Below are 16903 nucleotides of genomic sequence, written 5' to 3'. Positions count from 1 at the left end.
TGCGGGGAGGGGGGGGGGGACACACTAGGTGGCCATATGTTAGAATACCCTCACTGGCAATGGCTTACTGGCCTGGGTTCATGGGCCGGGGATAATGGGTTGTGGGATTGGAATGGATTGGGGGCTGAGGGTTTATAAATGCTCAGTTCACACGATGAAGTAGTTTCAAATATGTATAACAATTAGCCTCCTGATATAAACTGCGGATAGGCATAGCGATTCATCGCCCTATACAATTTAATTCATCCATAAATGTTCTGCGCACGCGGATATTCAAACGAAAGAAAAACCAAAGATGACTGCGTGATGTACCAACATTTTTTTCCCTCATAGTCATGCCCAGCCACCACTGGCTTGGCGTTTAAACCGTCTATCTCTAAACCAGTTAGTCTTTTTCTCACCTCTGGTAAATTTTGTTTCTGGTTTTGATGGGGAACGCCAGCAGGTAGTTCCGACCGTCCGCTGAGAAAAACTCCACCGCAATCGGCTGCAGTAGGTACCTGGGACACAAGAACCGGGGTCTTAAAAACCTCCCAGATGCGCGCTGGATGACTACGCTTCAGATGTTTAATTGGGACATTTCGTCAAAGCGCTATAATTACAGGCACGACGAATTACAATGCAAACGCAATGTGAAAAACAACAGCAAAAACAACTGGCCTTCATGTTGTAGCCATCAGAGTGAGTGAACACTCACGAATCACTAAAAAATACCAAATTTGAGTTCAACCGTGGTTCAACATATCTCGATCAAACCAGCCATAAGCGTTCTCGCATATATTTGAGGACAACTGTTTAACCCGCGTTTGAGGACCTCTGACCTGCGTTTGAGAACCACTAACTGACCTGCGTTTGAGGACCTCTCATTAGGTTTGAGGCCCACCGACTGACCTGCGTTTGAGGACCTCTGACCTGCGTTTGAGGACCTCTCACTAGGTTTGAGGCCCACCGACTGACCTGCGTTTGAGGACCCCTGACTGACCTGCGTTTGAGGACCTCTGACCTACGCTTGAGAACCCCCGACAGGCCTGCGTTTGAGAACCCCTGACTGACCTGCGTTTGAGCACCTCCCGGATGTCGTCGTAGGCCACCTTGGAGACGGAGCGGACGTCCTTGACCCGGCGCCCGGTCGGCTGGCAGGGCACGATCGGATCGTGCATGTTGGCCGGCAGGTTACCGATGTCCCTGTGAGGGGGCGGGGACGGGGGTTAGAATTACTGAGATAATTTGGTGGATGTTTGATATATTACTTAGGGATGAAGTTGCATAAAGGAAGACCACGAAAATGAAAGTTAGAATACGAAGGCACATACAAGGATGCTATAAATCAGCTAGGGGTAAATAGTGAAGGGTGAGGGATATTACGCTTCGGAAAGGAAAAAAATGGAGGAGGGGGCAACCAGGATAAAATATGATCTTCAGATTCTGATCTTCGGCTTCGAAAAATATTATCAATAAGATAAATTAGAAATAAATACATGCGTAGGAAGACACTTGATGCGACTCAAGAGCACATAATTTGCATGTCTACGAGGCCCGCGGCCCAGAAACACACCAAGGGTGAAGGGCAGCCTCTGCCCTCACATCCCTCGCGTCACCCACCTGATCTCCCTGGTCTTGAGCATGGTGAATCCGTCCACTACGTACACGTGGTCCCTGCCGAACAGCAGCAGGCCCTCCACCGTGTCCAGGCCCTGGATGCGCGCGCACCGGTACATGTGCGATATCTGCCCGAACAGAACCCGTGAGGTAACGTGGAGGTCGTGGGTTCGACACTCGGCGGAGGAAATATTTTATCGACATAAGAATGTTCCACTACGGTAAATATTATATGATCATGTCAAAATATTCAAAAAGACAATTGAGACTATCAAGAAAAATATCAGTATCCTATCAAAACCAAGTCCTATGAAAACAGTTACACAGCCTTCTAGTTGCAGCCAATTTACAACTGCGGCCGAAAATACAATCATGAAATCTATCTGCTTTTACCACACTTCCTACCCTCTCCCCCTGTCCTCTTCAAATCTCCCTCCCTCTCCCAACCCCCGTACCTTCTCTCCATGCTCCAGTAGCCGTAAGAGCGTCTGGTTATCGGGACTGGTATCCTCCACATCTGCCGACGGCTGTCTCTCGCCGCCCGCCGGCCCGTCCGTGGCCGAATCTGGCAGGTCTAGTGACTCGGGCTCCTCGTCGGGGTCTGAGGTGAGTCGGCGGCGGCGCAGGCTGCCGCGCAGACCTGGCGGCACGAGGGAGCGGGGTTAGGGTGTGTGGAAGTTAGCATTAGCAGCACTGACTCGGCTATCAACGAAGTTAACGAAATCGGCGAGAAACGTGCCCTGCAGGACACCGTGCCTCTCGTGCCGATTATATGAAGATGAAGATGAAGATGAAGGCTATCGATGGTGAAACAGTTCTCTCCTCTAATCAGCCAAAATCAACATGTCACGACAATGTATTTTTTATCCGCTCATTCACTAAGGCTTACTTTAAATCAGTTGAGTCAATTCTCACATTGTCCTCTGTTTCCCTCACTCCCTTGGCCTCCACCGTTCGGTCCATCCCTACGTTTCCCTGCCCCAGCCCTCATCGTTCCCTCACCAGCCCGTTTCCACTCACCGGCCTGTCTGAGTTTCTCTCCAATATCGGCACAGTCAGCGCCCTCCTCCTCCGTCATAGACATGGTATCGACAGCGGCCGCCGTCCTCCCTGCCTCTGACCGTCCGAGCAGGGAGCGGCGGCGCGGCTGCTGGGACCAGGCGCGCGCGTCTCGACACACGGGCACCTTGTACTTGGCCGCGCCGCGCTGGGAACGGGGCGAGCGAGAGGTGTGTGTTAGATGTAGTGGAGTGGCAGATGTGTTCTTTACAATAACTGTAGTCATACGAGTCAAGTAAGACAGTATAGTATCTGTTTTCCCAGGTAGGCTATCACCTGAAATTCGGTACGCGCGATGCACAAAGTGGCCAGTACTCCACACTCAATGCTTCTGGTATAGACTTAACTATAATACAGTAGTCCAGAATTGGAGATGCTTTTGATCCTCCAATTCCGTCACCGCACACAGCGACCGCTGTGGCCGGTCGGGACTGGCCACAGCGGACCGTCCACCGCACGCAGCCGTGACGTCAGAGCCGCCTACCCATCCCCTACCCCCACGCCTGCTGCACACGCCGCACTCAGCAGTTTGCGGTGCCCGTGAACACCCCTCAGGTCTATACGGGTACCGCTGGTAGAATGTAAAGCCCTCCAGGTATTTAGTGGTTGGTTGCCAACATCACAATAATCGATCTGCATTGATGAATACGTCTAATGGCTGTTGAAAACCACTGCCCAAATGCGTGCAGCACGAACCCTCTTCTCATATTTTCTATTTGGGTCATTTTACAGGAGTGTCTCTGTCATTTAAAGTTATTACACCAAAAGCACATAGGCTAACCAACCACTCTTTTGCTGGAGGGCCGTACCGTTGGTGCTCAGTACCCACCTGTACCACCGTTTCCAGGTCGGGTCTATACGGATACCGCTGGTAGAATGTACCGCTGGTAGAATGTACCTACCTGTACCACGGTCTCCAGATCGGGTCTGTACGGATAGCGCTGGTAGAACGTGACATCACTGACGGTCCTCTTTCTCATCCGACACGGACCCTCAGTAGTGTCCAGCTGCCACTTGTCCAGACTGACAACACGCCACAGACAAACGTTAGACACGCCAGATATAACCAGCAACCAATATATCCAGACAACCGTGAGACATGACAATATGTCTGAAGCAACAGCAGATCGTGACTGTCAAGATGGGTAGTCGTCACAGGTTAACAAAATCATTTACGTCAATGGTCGTCGACAACGGCATAGACTTGACATAGTAACTGTTAACCTGAGCAATAATCAGGCTCAAAATCAATCATGCCACTCAGCGTTCAGTAAACTTGTTATGTTAGCTGCTGTCAAATTGCACAGTGGCTATTAATAGTAACTCAAACATATCCATAGCGGTCATTGCGTAGCTTCAATACGATAAAGAAGATCAACAATGCCAGCAGGGACCTCCCAACGGACATTGTGTGTCTCGGAGGCCGCAAAAGTCCCAAAGTCCGGATCCTGGGCCTCTAATTGCTCACCTGCTGGCCACCTCGGGCCCCCACAGGCCCCTCTCTCTGGTCAGCTCTCGCTCCATTCGCAGCCACTCGTCCATTATAAAGTCCTCCATGTACTTCTGGCTCTGCGTGGATAAAAACAGCAATGGTAAAATGGAGCACGGCGAAGTAACGTTTGCGTTACTCACAAGAAAAAAACACACACACACACGAAAGCAGGATGTGTCCATTGCCCCAATAGTAAATTTAGAATGAACCCTGTAAAAAATATAGTCTATCTCTATAATTATGACTACGAGCCCTCACCTGTTTGAACTGTCTGAACTGAGTCACCACCGACTCCCTGACTCCGGCGATGTGCTGCAGAGTCCAGAGCTCCACCTCTGCCGGAGTCAGCGGCGAGGGTCGGGCGCGCACAGAGTCCTCGCGCCGGGAGCGGGTGCGCTGTGCCAGCCGGCTCAGGCCGCCCGTCACACGCTGCAGCTTCTGTTGGTGGAGGGGAGGGGTGAGGTTGTTAGGTTAGGACCTTTCGGCCTGACGAGACCATTTCAGAGCCTGAAGGATGATAGGAATTAGGGGGAGACATTGGTCTGGGCAGGCACCCTAGAGAGTCACCAGGGCTGAGCCCGGTTATAAGCCATTAGGTAACAAGCCGGCCAGGGAGATAAGTGATATTACAGGGGGTGATATGACGCCTCTTGTCACCTCTCCTCTAACACTCTTCCCTCTTTCGCAGGTAAATCTAAAGAAGTATCCCGCCGCTCTCACATCGCCAGTTCAAATTGCCAAGTCGCCCCACAATCTCCTTATAATTCCACGCAACTTCCTTGCAGCAAACATTCGAGACTTCAAAATGCTATATCATCACAATCGATCCAAAGGTTGATTGTTTTGTTGGGTTGGGCTCTTTCGGTCTAACAAGACCATTCCGGGATTCCAACCTCCTACCAGCCCTCCCGTCGTCCCAAACTCACGCTGCTGACACAACCCCCCACAAGCCCTCCCGTCGTCCCAAACTCACGCTGCTGACATAAACCCCCACCAGCCCTCCCGTAATCCCAAACTCACGCTGCTGAGTGCTGACACATTAACCCCCTTACAGCCCTCCCATCGTTCCAAACTCACGCTGCTCACAGTCTGGAGCTGCGCCTGGATCTCCCAGGGCGGGCGGTAGGAGCACTTCTTCTCTCCCTCCAGGAAGGCCACCCAGAGCCGTGTGGCCGGGTCCTGGAGACTGGCGCGGACAGTGTCCAGGTCCGGTGCCGTGTTGTTTTCCAGAGGGAGGCTCACCTTGAACACCTGAGGATAGAGGGAAGGGGAGGGGGTGAAAGGGGTGTAGATGAGAAACATTACAGCTCATCAGATCAAACAGGTCAATGATATCAAATGCTGAGCTCCTCTCTCGTTCTCTGCATATCTGTTTATTTTTTGTCCCTCCCTCCTTCTTTCTTTCAGATCTTAGTTTGCCCTATCACCGCTGTTTGAACAGCAGTAGGTAGGCTTCCGCCTCCCCACCTTTTTATCTCTCAGTTTGTCACCTGTGTCAGTGCCTCTTTCCCTCTCTCTCCTTTTTCCTCCCCCACCCTCCCTCCCTCTCTCTCTCTCTCTCTCTCTCCCTCTCTCTCTCTCTCTCTCTCTCTCTCTCTCTCTCTCTCTCTCTCTCTCTCTCTCTCCCCTCCCCCTCTCTCACCTCCTCCACTGCGGGCCGTTTCCATATGTAGAGCTCGGACCACACTCTCCGTGCCGCGTTGGCCATCAGGTTATGTCCCTGTGCCGTGTTGGGGTTCGTCTCCGGGTCCAGAGTCGAGGGGATCGCGTGCCACACCGTCCGTGATTCCGCCTCGGTGCTGCAAAAAGGCAAAATCGATACAATTAGATTGATGGTTGTCGAATAATCTGCAAGAGGAGTGTGTGTCCTGTGTAGGACATTGTTTGTTTGTTTTGTTGGGTTAGGCCCCTTCGGTCCAATTAGACCATTTCAGAGCCGAAAGGATGATAGGAATTAGGGGGAGACATTGGTCTGGGCAGACACCCTAGAGAGTCGCCGGGGCAGAGCCCGTCCGAATGGACAGGCCGACCAGCCCCAAGATACTCACTGCACCCGGCTACGGGTTGCGCTCCCTCCGGAGCAGCGGTGCCGCTCCAAGGGAGCAGCCCGCATGAGATAAAGTTGCCTGTCCAGCCCGAAGTGGGGGTTGCGGCGTGGAGAAGGATTTCAGTATCCTAAGGATGGGAACGACGGAACAGAGGTAGGACACTGATCTCCCTTTGGTCAATAATGGTCTTCCCTTTGGTCTATTTCTCCCTCTGCGGCTCTGCCCTTCTGTTGAAGTCCGGGGATAGCCCAGTTTTCATTTTCAGCGCCGACCGCTAGGTGGCCACCCACGAGGTCGTGACCAAAACGTTTTCGCCTGTGACCGAAATCACAACAAACGGCCTTCAAGCGGCCCGGGCCACGCAGTTTCGGGAGGAGGCCGGCAGGGGGCCATGACCAGCGGTGTCGCGTCGGTGTTTCAAAACATAAGTTTTCGTTCATATAAGTAAACAGCTAAACATATCACAAAAGCCAGACAAGTAGATAGGGAGGCAATAGCATTCCCCACTTTTTGACAAAAGTAATCAGGGCAATACCACACGCTCCATCAGATAACAAAGAAAGATCTGACACCATTTCTGAAACGGACAAGGGCATCGAATCAAACCAAACGGCATAAAATTGGCAACTATTCGCTTTCCCTCCGCACCAGCCAAGGCTGTGCATATACTAAAATTGGATTACGATACAGAGAAGATTAGCATGGCCCTCGCGCAGAGATGACACGCAAAATCGTGAAGCGGATCCAATTTTTCGATTTGTAAACAAAAATACAAAAGCAAGACGCATCCAATCTGACAGCCAAATTCGTGAAAGGGAAGAAATTACCGCAGAGAACCAATTTGACATTTCAACCTCCAAGTCAAAAGTAGTTATCACGCGCGTCATGTCTACCGCGGCTCGTGCTCACATGATTTTCAGTCCTCCTGTCAGCTGCAGCAGGCAGTAGACGAGCGCGCCGAAAAACTCCGAGTCGTGGTTCCCGGAGCCGAAAACCAGACTCCTGAAAGGCGGAGCGAGGGAATCAGAAAACTGGGACAAGACACCGGGATAGCGCTGTCGTCTCTCAGAAAAAAAACGAGCTCACGAAGTAGGCTACACGTTTCGAACAACATTTATGTCCTCGACGATTTATCAGGAAAACGAGAGTTGATTTAGAAAAGAAATAACACGCAAACAGACACGGAAATGTAACGCTAAAATAGTTATCGTTTTAATGATTGGCCACCTAATTTCCTCATTTAATCGAGTTCAGCACTTAACGACTGGCCACGGACTGTACCACCTCACCAGCTATGATTGGCCAGCGGTTTCAACCACCTCACCTATGATTGGTGAGCGTGTGCAGCGCCTCCAGGACCCTCAGCTGCTCGCCCACGGAGTCGGTGGGACGACTGAGGATATACAGCACCGCCCGGTTCAGGCAGTGGTACACGCTGTCCAGAGGGAGGGTCTGGGACCAGCGGCGAGCCTGACCGATCAGCTTGATGATGAAGTCGAGTACCTCGTGGGCGTCACGCTTGAAGATGCCTGCGGTGAAGAGAGAGAGAAAAGGCGGTGAAGGAGGGAGTTGATAGGGTTAACTTTATAGGAGCATAAGTGCATCATTGTGATTAACATTATCTTTAGGTGAGTCGGACACGTCGTGTATATTGAGTAATTGAATACTTATTAGTTATTACTTATATTTACAATTTATGCCATAATGCATATTGAACTAGCTTTTGATCATGTGTGTACTAAACAAATCGTCTACTAGGCACCCACGTCACATGACTAATTTACTTATCATTTACTTCACTTACCCCTTCAAACCTACGTCCGCGGCCGTGTCTGTTTCATCCCACAGATAGCTCTCCTCTATGTGCTAAATGTGCTAAATGTGCTAAACTCACCTTGCCAGAGTTTGTGTTGTGCCTGTTAATCCCACAGATATATCTCCTCAATGTGCTAAATGTGCTAAACTCACCTTGCCACAGCTTGTCCACCAGTCTGCCGGCGAAGTAGAACACATTTCCGGGGACGTTCTGGACGCTGCCTCCCGGCGAGATGGGCAGAGCGGCTGTCGGAGAGAGAGAGAGAGAGAGAGAGAGAGAGAGAGAGAGAGAGAGAGAGAGAGAGAGAGAGAGAGAGAAGAGAGAAGAGAGAAGAGAGAAGAGAGAAGAGAGAAGAGAGAAGAGAGAAGAGAGAAGAGAGAAGAGAGAAGAGAGAAGAGAGAGAGAGAGAGAGAGAGAGAGAGAGAGAGAGAGAGAGAGAGAGAGAGAGAGAGAGAGAGAGAGAGAGAGAGAGAGAGAGGTCAGTACCAGCGCAGCTCAACCAGCCCTTGGCTTATCAACCGTCATCATCAACCAGCTACTATTAAATCATAAATTATTTGTGACGGCTTGAACAATTATGGTTCCTTTTGTCTACCAAATTTCGTTTAGCATTTCCATTAAAACTATGTCATGGGCTGTGGAAGAGTCGGAATATTCCGACACCCGAAAACAAAAAGCACCACAAGCAGCTCCCTGGAGGCACCAGACACGCGGGGTACAGCACACCGCGGTCCGATCACCAATTAGCCTCAACGCCCATCAGCAGCTGAGTATAACCGACATATCACACTCCATAAAGGATAAAGGATACAGATGCAGTGCTCTCAGCAACGGCTGGGCGATGGAGGCAGTTGGAAAGGTGATGTTGAAATTCACTCTTGAGACTGTATTTACATCCCCAAATCACTAAATTCAAAACCAAGCCACAGGGCCAAACTGAAATCCTCCACCGCAAATCCCACAAGGCAATCACACGCCAACCCCAACAGCCACTGCTGACATTCCAGCAACTGTTCGCGAACAATCCACAAAAAAACACACACACATACATAACCCCCAGACAGTTCTCACACGTCCCAAAGACAGCTCGCAAACACCGAGATCAAATAAATAAATGAAAAACTCAAAGACAGTCCGCAAATCTCGCCGAAGCCCCGCTCAAATTCCAAACAAATCCCGCAGACACCGCAGACATCCCGCAGACACATACAGGACAGCGGCCACGGCAGCAGACAACGACTGAGAACCACGGCCATTCTGCCCAGACACGGAGCGGGCGACGACACCGGCAGCGTCCCGGGGGTGGCACCTTGAAACCGGGCACGTGGCGTCACCGGCAGATTTAGGAAATCCATGGTAAATATGTGTTGAAATACTCCGAGGTCATGTCCGGAAATTTTTATTTGCCCAAGGTATAATTCCGAATGGCACTTTCAAATATGGAAATATTGCGCTACTGTCGTGTCTTTTTTCTAATAAATTCCACAAACCAGTCGCCAGACTATCAGTTTGTCCGCAAAGGTAACAATCAGGCAGCCCCGGAAACGTTGTTGTCTGCGCTGGGACGTCATCCGGCGACTCTTCTCTTACCTTGTTCTCCGATGAGTACGTCGGCTGCTGTGAGATGATCCATAAGCAGCGAGAGAATCTTGGTCTGGAAGGACATCTGCTGAGCCAGCGTGGTGCTCTCCGGGGTCACCTGGCCACGGGGGACAGGGTGAAGGACAATTCTGACGATGTCATTGACATTTGATCCGACCCGACCGGAGGAGACTCAGCCTGACCAAAGGTGACATGTAAAACAGAATAAATCTGGCCTAGTTGGCCTTAAATTATCCAACAGAATGACGGTCACCCAACCAGAAGAGAGTTGGGGTTATCTAAGCTGATACGAAATGACCTCAGTGTGACCTCACCATGGGTGTTGACCTCACCTCCAGCAGTATATCGACCAGCGGCGGCGCCGTCTTGCTCGGCGCCAGTGATAGAGAGTCGACAGTGACAATTCTCAGCAGATCCAGCACGTATTTACTGGCCGGGTGGGACGTCAGCATGGCGTCAGAGGCCTCTGCGCCGCTCACCAGCACCGCGTCACCCAGACCCATCTGGTGGCGACACCGCAAACTTCAGTTACATGGCCCAGCCGTCAGGGGGCCACGTAATTGATCAATTATTTATTTTTTGTCCGATAAATCCTTCGTTTTAACCACTGACGATATCTCTAGATCAAAGACCTTCGTACCGCAGCAGTTTTCATTTACCAATCCCACAAAAATATTTTGTGATCCTTCCCTCAACCTCAATCATCGACCAAACATATTCAACCCTACCTAAATTCCTTAGCTGCCGCTCTCCTCAGAAACATTTCTTTCACTTCAAAATATATCGTGCATCCACTTAGCCTCCTAATACCCTATCGGTAATCTTTTCTCTCTAAAAAGTAAAAACCTTTTATTTCCCCACAATTGTCTCCCTTCTGACCCTGGACCCCCATCCACCCAAATCTATCTATCTTCTCTCCCTCCCATAGCCCCCCCCCCCCCACCACCACCACCACCACTAACCGTGTCATCCAGTGGGGTGGTGGGACTGCTCTCCGTTCCCACTCTGTACGGGAACAGGGTACCGGCCAGAACTGTCAGAACCTCCACCGACATCAGCACGGGCCGCATCTCCGTGCAGTGGTGGTAGAGGTACAGCACGAACTGCAGCAGCGTCAGCGGCTGCTCCGAGCCGCTGAGGAACAGAGGGGGCGGGGCGGGGGTCATAAAGGGTCACCAAGGGTCATGTAAGGTGACGAAACCGCCAAGAATGGCACAAAGATCGTCAAAATTGCGGCATAAGGAACCATGCAGGACGTCGTGAAAGGAGTCGCGATAGCATCACGAAAGCTGTCACGAAATGCTTCACATTGTGAAAACGACGTAACGCTGGGACGTTGAGAGATGAGTCAGTTCAGAGAGAAGGAAATATTAAACGGATAATTCAATTAAGCGGTAGGTCATGGGTGACATTTATCACTCAATATTTGCTGCATAGTTAGTTCATGGGTGGTAGCTAAGCTTGGGATTTATATTTATTTATTTATTTATTTACGATCTTAAGCCTCCACATGGTGGGTTTTAAAGCTTGCGTCAATATACATTGAAGCATCATGTATGGTATTGGTACCTACTTACAAATTATGATCACATGGTTTCTACATACCTACATATTATTGTCACCGCACAAGAATCACAGCCTAACTATAAAACATTGTACCTCGCGACGCGTTCTACAGATTAATACACAAAGTTGATACAGAGTTAAAATGCAGTCATCACAGTGCAGAAGCTCACTTTGATCGCAGTCTCGCACGACACGTGGCGACAGTTACTGGCTCCCTGACAGCATCAGAGGCATCGTTCCAGCTCATAGCGGCCCGGAAACAAAAGTGCCGCCGGGCCCGCTCAGAGCGCACCTGGGGCAGCTCCAGGTGACCCGCCTCCGTAGCCCGGGTACAGCGGCTTGACACCTCACTGCGCCGTGTTAGCAGCTGTTTCAGTCTGACAGGAGCCAGATGCGAGTGTGTCAGCTTGTGGACGGTAATGATATCTCTCTCGCGTATGAGGGAGTCCACGCTCTGCCAGTCCAGTTGGGCTAGAAGTGGCGTAACGTGCGTCCGACGTGAACAACCCGACACGATCTGCGCGGCATGGTTTAGAATTTTCTGAACCCTATGTCTTTGGGTTTTATTACACCCGCCCCAAACAGTAGCGCAGTACAAAATGTGTGGGAACACCAGGGACTCGACGACTAGTTTTTTGACCGAACTCGGCAGCCGATGGGAGAATTTTGAGAGACCTGATAAGGTGCTGTAGCACCGGCGCACCACTAAGGACACGTGGTCCACCCACTGTAGGCGCGAGTCGAGCACCACTCCCAGCACCTTCACCTTCTCACATGGCTGAACTACTGCACCGGCAAACTGGATAGAAAAATCGGCTCCGTGATTTTTTCCGAACATGATCAGTTCTGTTTTTGACGGGTTTATCCTCAGGCTGTTTTGATTGTACCATGCCTGGACCACCCCGAGCATGACCTCTAGGTCGGCTGCGTGTTCTGCGATACTGGTCTGTCCACAGGTATTAATGAATTGTGTGTCGTCCGCGTACATAATCAGTCTGCCGCACGGTACGTGAGACGGAAGGTCGTTGGTAAAAACTGTAAAAAGTATCTGATTGTATCTGAGCAGATATATGTAATACTTTTGTAGCCTATTTTTGTGATTCGTGTTAATTTTTGTAAGTTATCTGTGTTGCTGCTATTTGATAAAAATGTTTTAATGGGATGGATAGGAACAAAATGAGCGCGTAAGAACCTGACCAGTGTTCTATATTTCTGTCCTTCACTGCCCTCGATTTCGTGAATCATCGATCAGACGGCCAGGCCACCCAACCCGCACGGTTGATATGATGAGCAATCTGGCCATTGTTCAGTGCGGACCCTCATATCGATGGACAGGATGAACAGCAATGGATGATCAATAGGCTGTCCTAGACCCTAGTGTCCTGCCTCGATGTCCGTGCTCTGTTTCAAATTTTCATCGTCCTGTCCTGCCATGAGTCCTGCCAACGCCCTGCCCTGTAGAGTGATAGCCAGATAGCTCAACGAGCTGATAAGCAGCCTTTGCAACTTCGCGCCATTCGGCGTCAGACCGCCATCCCAGCCACACATGTACGAGACACCGCTCTTGTCCGTAGCTCAATGCAGCTACGCATTATGGGGATTATCCCCTCAGTTATTACACTGTTGATTGTGACGACTGTCAGCCGGCATGTGGTCTCCGCCACCGACTGTGAAGAGTCCAACTGCGAGTTTGTTGTACGGGAAGAATGCCAGACCTCCGAGACAGTGTTCTGCGACATGAAAAACCGGCCAATGAAACAGGTGAGTGGAGGCAGATAGATATGGTGATGAGTGATGATGATGATAATGATGATGATCGATGCTGAAGGTGATGATTGATGCTGATGATTTTTTTTCTTTAAGTTTATCCGAATGAATGAATGGGTCATGGGTGACTATGGGCCCGGGTGCCCCGCTAAGCAGTGCTTGTTGCGAATGACACCACGGACCCACCACCCGACCTTGCCCGCGCCCGGTTCACCGGTGATAATTTGGATCGAAAGTTTAACGTGCCGCAGGTAGATGGCGGCACGGTCCTCCCGGGTCTAGCGTGGCCCTCTCTCGCCAGTTGCCAGCTGGCTGAATATAGGAATGCGGGTCAAACGACGTGGAGCTTCCCGGCCGCGAACTCGCTGCCACCGAGTTAGGAGACGGACGCCTTATCCACTGAGCCACGGGGATGATTGATGGCGATGCTGATGATTGATGCTGATGCTGATGATTGATGATTGATGCTGATGATAATAATTGATGCTAATGATTGATACTGATGCTGATGATGATGATTGGTGCTAATGATTAATGTTGATGCTGATGCTAATGATTGATGCTGATGCTAATGATTGGTGCTGATGCTAATGATTGATGCTTATGACTGATGCTGATGATGATGGCTGATGCTGATAGTGACGATTCATGCTGATGATGATTGTTGATGATGATGATGATGATGATGATGATGATGATGATGATGATGATGATGATGATGATGATGATGATGATTGATGCTGTTGATTGATGGCTGATCTGATGGCTGATGCTGATGATTGATGCTGATGGCGGTGGCTGATACTGATGATGATGATGATGATGATAATAAAAATAATGATGATGATGATGATGATGATGGTGATGATGCTGATAATAAAAATGATGATGATGATGCTGATGCTGATGATGATGATGATGATGATGATGATGATGATGATGATGATGATGATGATGATGATGATGATGATGATGATGATGATGATGGCAGATGGTTCATGTCTGTTCCAGATAAACATCACGGCAGCATCGTTCCCGAGAGATGCCCGAGAAATCAAGATAACCGATGTTGAGACCATAACGATCGATGAGGACTCCATCTCCTCTCTGACATCGCTGGAGGAAATCGAGATCACCAAAGTCAACACCTTGATTCTTCAGCCCAGGTCTCTGGCGCGCGGCAACAACTCCGAACGGATTACAGTGAGAATACGCGCAGTGACGAGTCTTCAGCTGCGTTCCCAGACATTCCAAGACTTGAGCGGGGACTCGAGGATCATCATAGAAGACGTGGATGACTGCCAGCTGTTCTCGTCTTCCATTGCTAACGCACAGTTTTTCAGCTTGACATTGAGCGGAATACAATCACTGGCTGTTCATGAAAGCGCCTTCAGCGATGATTCTCTGATAGAAAAAGTTCACATGACAGGTATAAAATCACTTTCGATATCAAAACAAGCATTCACGTCAAATGTCACAGTGCACAAGACATGGATTGAAGGCATCGAAAACCTCACCATACACTCAGGTGCACTGTCCCAAAACTCGAGAATGAAGGAGGCCGAGTTGAAAAAAGTGAAGTATCTCAGCGTTGAACCGCATGGCATTCAGGCAAACATTGACAAGTTGAAGGTAAAAGAAGTTGAAATGGAAACGTGTGGTGAAAACACGTTCGGGGGCAAGATTGGAAGTTTATCCCTGAGCTCGTCGCATATCCATCGGGCTACAGAACACTGCATATCAGCTGGCAGCGAAATGAACAAACTGATCATTGAAAACAGCCGCTTTAACCACACTGAAACATCGGCTTTCTACGGGACGGTCAGGGAAGTTCAAATCAAGAACAGCACATTCGGAGCGATAGAAAAGGAAGGGCTGCAGCTGAATGTTACGAAGTTTTCCTTTGAGTGCAGCGATATCGTTGAAGCATCAGAAAAAGCATTCGTGGTGCTTGCTGACAGCGATATCACGATCAGGAACTGCACGATCAATGCTGTGCGAAAGGAAGCCTTCAGCTCGCTAAGGGTGGCGAAAGGAAACGCCACAGCTCGCCACCGGATTCAGCTAGGCAATCTCCACATCCAACATCCAGATAACGGTTCGCTGCAGTTTAGCCAGAACCAAAGAGTAACAGTGCATGGCCTGACATTGGACATTCCCTGTACGTGCGACATAGCGACAGCACTGGGTCTCGATGTATCTTCTGAGAACGACTTCTGGATCAACGAGACTCTTTGCGAGGTCAATAACACACGGTGGAAACTAGACGAATACCTGGAGGAGTTCTGCACGGAGCCCACCACCACTCCGCCGCCTACTAGCCCGACCAACTCGCACAGAGGAGGCAAATCGTCACTGCCGCCTCAGACAGCCGGTGAATCAAATGAACAGGACTCTCAAACAAACCGTGAGGCCAGTGACCAGACTCCCGGCGATGGCTCAGACCAGACGTCCGGCGATGGCTCAGACCAGGTTAGCACCGGCTCCACCGACATGGAGATAATGATCGCCACCATCAGTGTCGCGGTCCTGATTGCGACAGCTGTCATCGCATTTTTCGTTGGTCGTCATTTCAGACAACGGTCGCGTGCTGAAGGACAAAATGGAGGCCGACGTAGGCGAACAAAATGTCGACGTCGCTCGCGAGATGTTAGACTCCATCAATTGACAGAGATTGTCACAAGAGCCCTGCTGGAATCCCCTGAAACTCGGCCTACTCACGGAGTAGACTCAATTCGACCGATCGGCGCGCCGGTTTACGAGGTAGTCGAGCCAGTCGACATCAACTCTCACACACCAGATCAAGGTGTTCCAACAAGCCAGGCCAGTGCAGGGCCAGCCGGGACACACAACACACGTGTAACACATCCAGAAAGGAGAGCTCAGCACGTCTCCTTTATGCCTTTACCGCCACCTCCGCCAACGGAAGCGCTTGAAGAGTGTGCGCACGGTCACGAAGATGATGCTGATGATGATGTATATGAGACTGTCGAGGCGCCTTACCAGGAAATAGCCGAATGTCATCAACAGATGGAGGAGGGAGGGCCCGCAACACTCGAGCTCGCCTCTCTCACACCCTCCCTCTGCCACTATCACCGGCTCAACCCAACCCAACATCACCACCAGTGCCTGGAATCCACGACACACTATGACCATCTCATTCACCCACCATGACCTACCACCGTCACCTAGAAAGCCCAGCGGGCGAATTCCAACTCGCCTGGTAAGCCATAGAAAAATGTACGAGGAAATAGGGTATATTTTGTTGCAAAAGATCCGCTCTGAGCCGTGACCCTCCGGCTGACCCGAAGCTGGTTCTTTAGCTCCGCAGTATAGCTCAGTGCTCAGATGAATCGTGTTTATCTTAATCTTAGCTGCAGGTACAGCCCACCGCTAAAGTAATGTGTACCAATCTCAACGGATGGCTTTGACTGGCGATTTATTAATGCAGAGCGATCGAAAAGAAGACGTCAGTAGATAAAGTTGCAGCTGCAAGGGTGACGATACAGGTTAGCTACAATCAAAGTTTCATTCCGGTCTGGCTTATCATTCCTAAGCTTCAGAAGCAGAACATACCGAGGACTGAAACCGCACATTACTTATGCCGTGGACTGTACCTACCCGTATATTTTGTGTGTCTATTGTGGCCTGTTGGCTGGTATTAAAGTGTTTGCCATAATACATATATTTGCTTACGATGGAGGAGCGGCTATGGGAATCAACAAGTGACGATCACAGTCGTATGGGAACTTAGTGAGAGCATTTTGACCTGACAGCGTCCTGTCTTGCCCTGGCAACATTGGTCTCGATTTTATGAATCCTTAAGTTCTTTGAACCCGCGCCGTGCTTGTGGTCTGAACTTTCCGCCGAGTGTTGGGGGGGGGGGGCGTTTTCAACCCCCCCCCCGTCTAACTCGGCTCCTGGGACACGTGGTGACACGCGGTAAGCGCCAAT

At 50.2% G+C, this 16903-nt stretch overlaps 2 protein-coding genes and 1 non-coding gene across 3 annotated transcripts in view; 2 read left to right on the top strand and 1 right to left on the bottom strand.

Annotated features, from left to right (window-relative positions):
• LOC122372704 (WD repeat and FYVE domain-containing protein 3-like) overlaps positions 1–16903 on the bottom strand; it is a 91793-nt gene that overhangs the window by 24135 nt on the left and 50755 nt on the right. Inside the window, exons 3-18 of the mRNA XM_043350227.1 lie at positions 10579–10750; positions 9949–10119; positions 9605–9713; positions 8167–8259; positions 7523–7727; positions 7108–7200; positions 5793–5949; positions 5228–5401; positions 4409–4588; positions 4127–4227; positions 3561–3681; positions 2620–2806; positions 2055–2239; positions 1603–1727; positions 1054–1185; positions 402–500 (exon numbers count right to left, since the gene is read on the bottom strand). Of these exons, the coding sequence (XP_043206162.1) occupies positions 402–500; positions 1054–1185; positions 1603–1727; positions 2055–2239; positions 2620–2806; positions 3561–3681; positions 4127–4227; positions 4409–4588; positions 5228–5401; positions 5793–5949; positions 7108–7200; positions 7523–7727; positions 8167–8259; positions 9605–9713; positions 9949–10119; positions 10579–10750 (2304 nt within the window). The remainder of the gene's footprint in view (positions 1–401; positions 501–1053; positions 1186–1602; positions 1728–2054; positions 2240–2619; positions 2807–3560; positions 3682–4126; positions 4228–4408; positions 4589–5227; positions 5402–5792; positions 5950–7107; positions 7201–7522; positions 7728–8166; positions 8260–9604; positions 9714–9948; positions 10120–10578; positions 10751–16903) is intronic.
• On the top strand, positions 6843–6951 carry LOC122372710. The gene has a single exon (XR_006254916.1). It is a non-coding gene; the product is annotated as a U6 spliceosomal RNA (small nuclear RNA).
• LOC122372705 lies at positions 12704–16649 on the top strand. Its single transcript, XM_043350228.1, has 2 exons — positions 12704–12943; positions 13961–16649. The coding sequence occupies exons 1-2, from the start codon at positions 12761–12763 to the stop codon at positions 16121–16123; spliced, it is 2346 nt and encodes a 781-aa protein (XP_043206163.1). The 5' UTR covers positions 12704–12760; the 3' UTR covers positions 16124–16649.

The sequence above is a fragment of the Amphibalanus amphitrite genome, unplaced genomic scaffold, assembly GCF_019059575.1.
Source record: "Amphibalanus amphitrite isolate SeventyFive unplaced genomic scaffold, NRLGWU_Aamphi_draft 001389F_arrow, whole genome shotgun sequence".
NCBI lineage: Eukaryota > Metazoa > Arthropoda > Thecostraca > Balanomorpha > Balanidae > Amphibalanus > Amphibalanus amphitrite.
Note: the sequence above shows the minus strand (reverse complement) of the source record. Positions and strands in the feature narration are given on the sequence as shown.

Coding starts and splice junctions, on each gene's coding strand:
- LOC122372705 (XM_043350228.1), top strand. CDS start 12,761: ATGCAGCTACGCATTATGGGGATTATCCCCTCAGTTATTACACTGTTG. Junction 12,944..13,960: donor AAAACCGGCCAATGAAACAG/GTGAGTGGAGGC, acceptor TGTCTGTTCCAG/ATAAACATCACGGCAGCATC.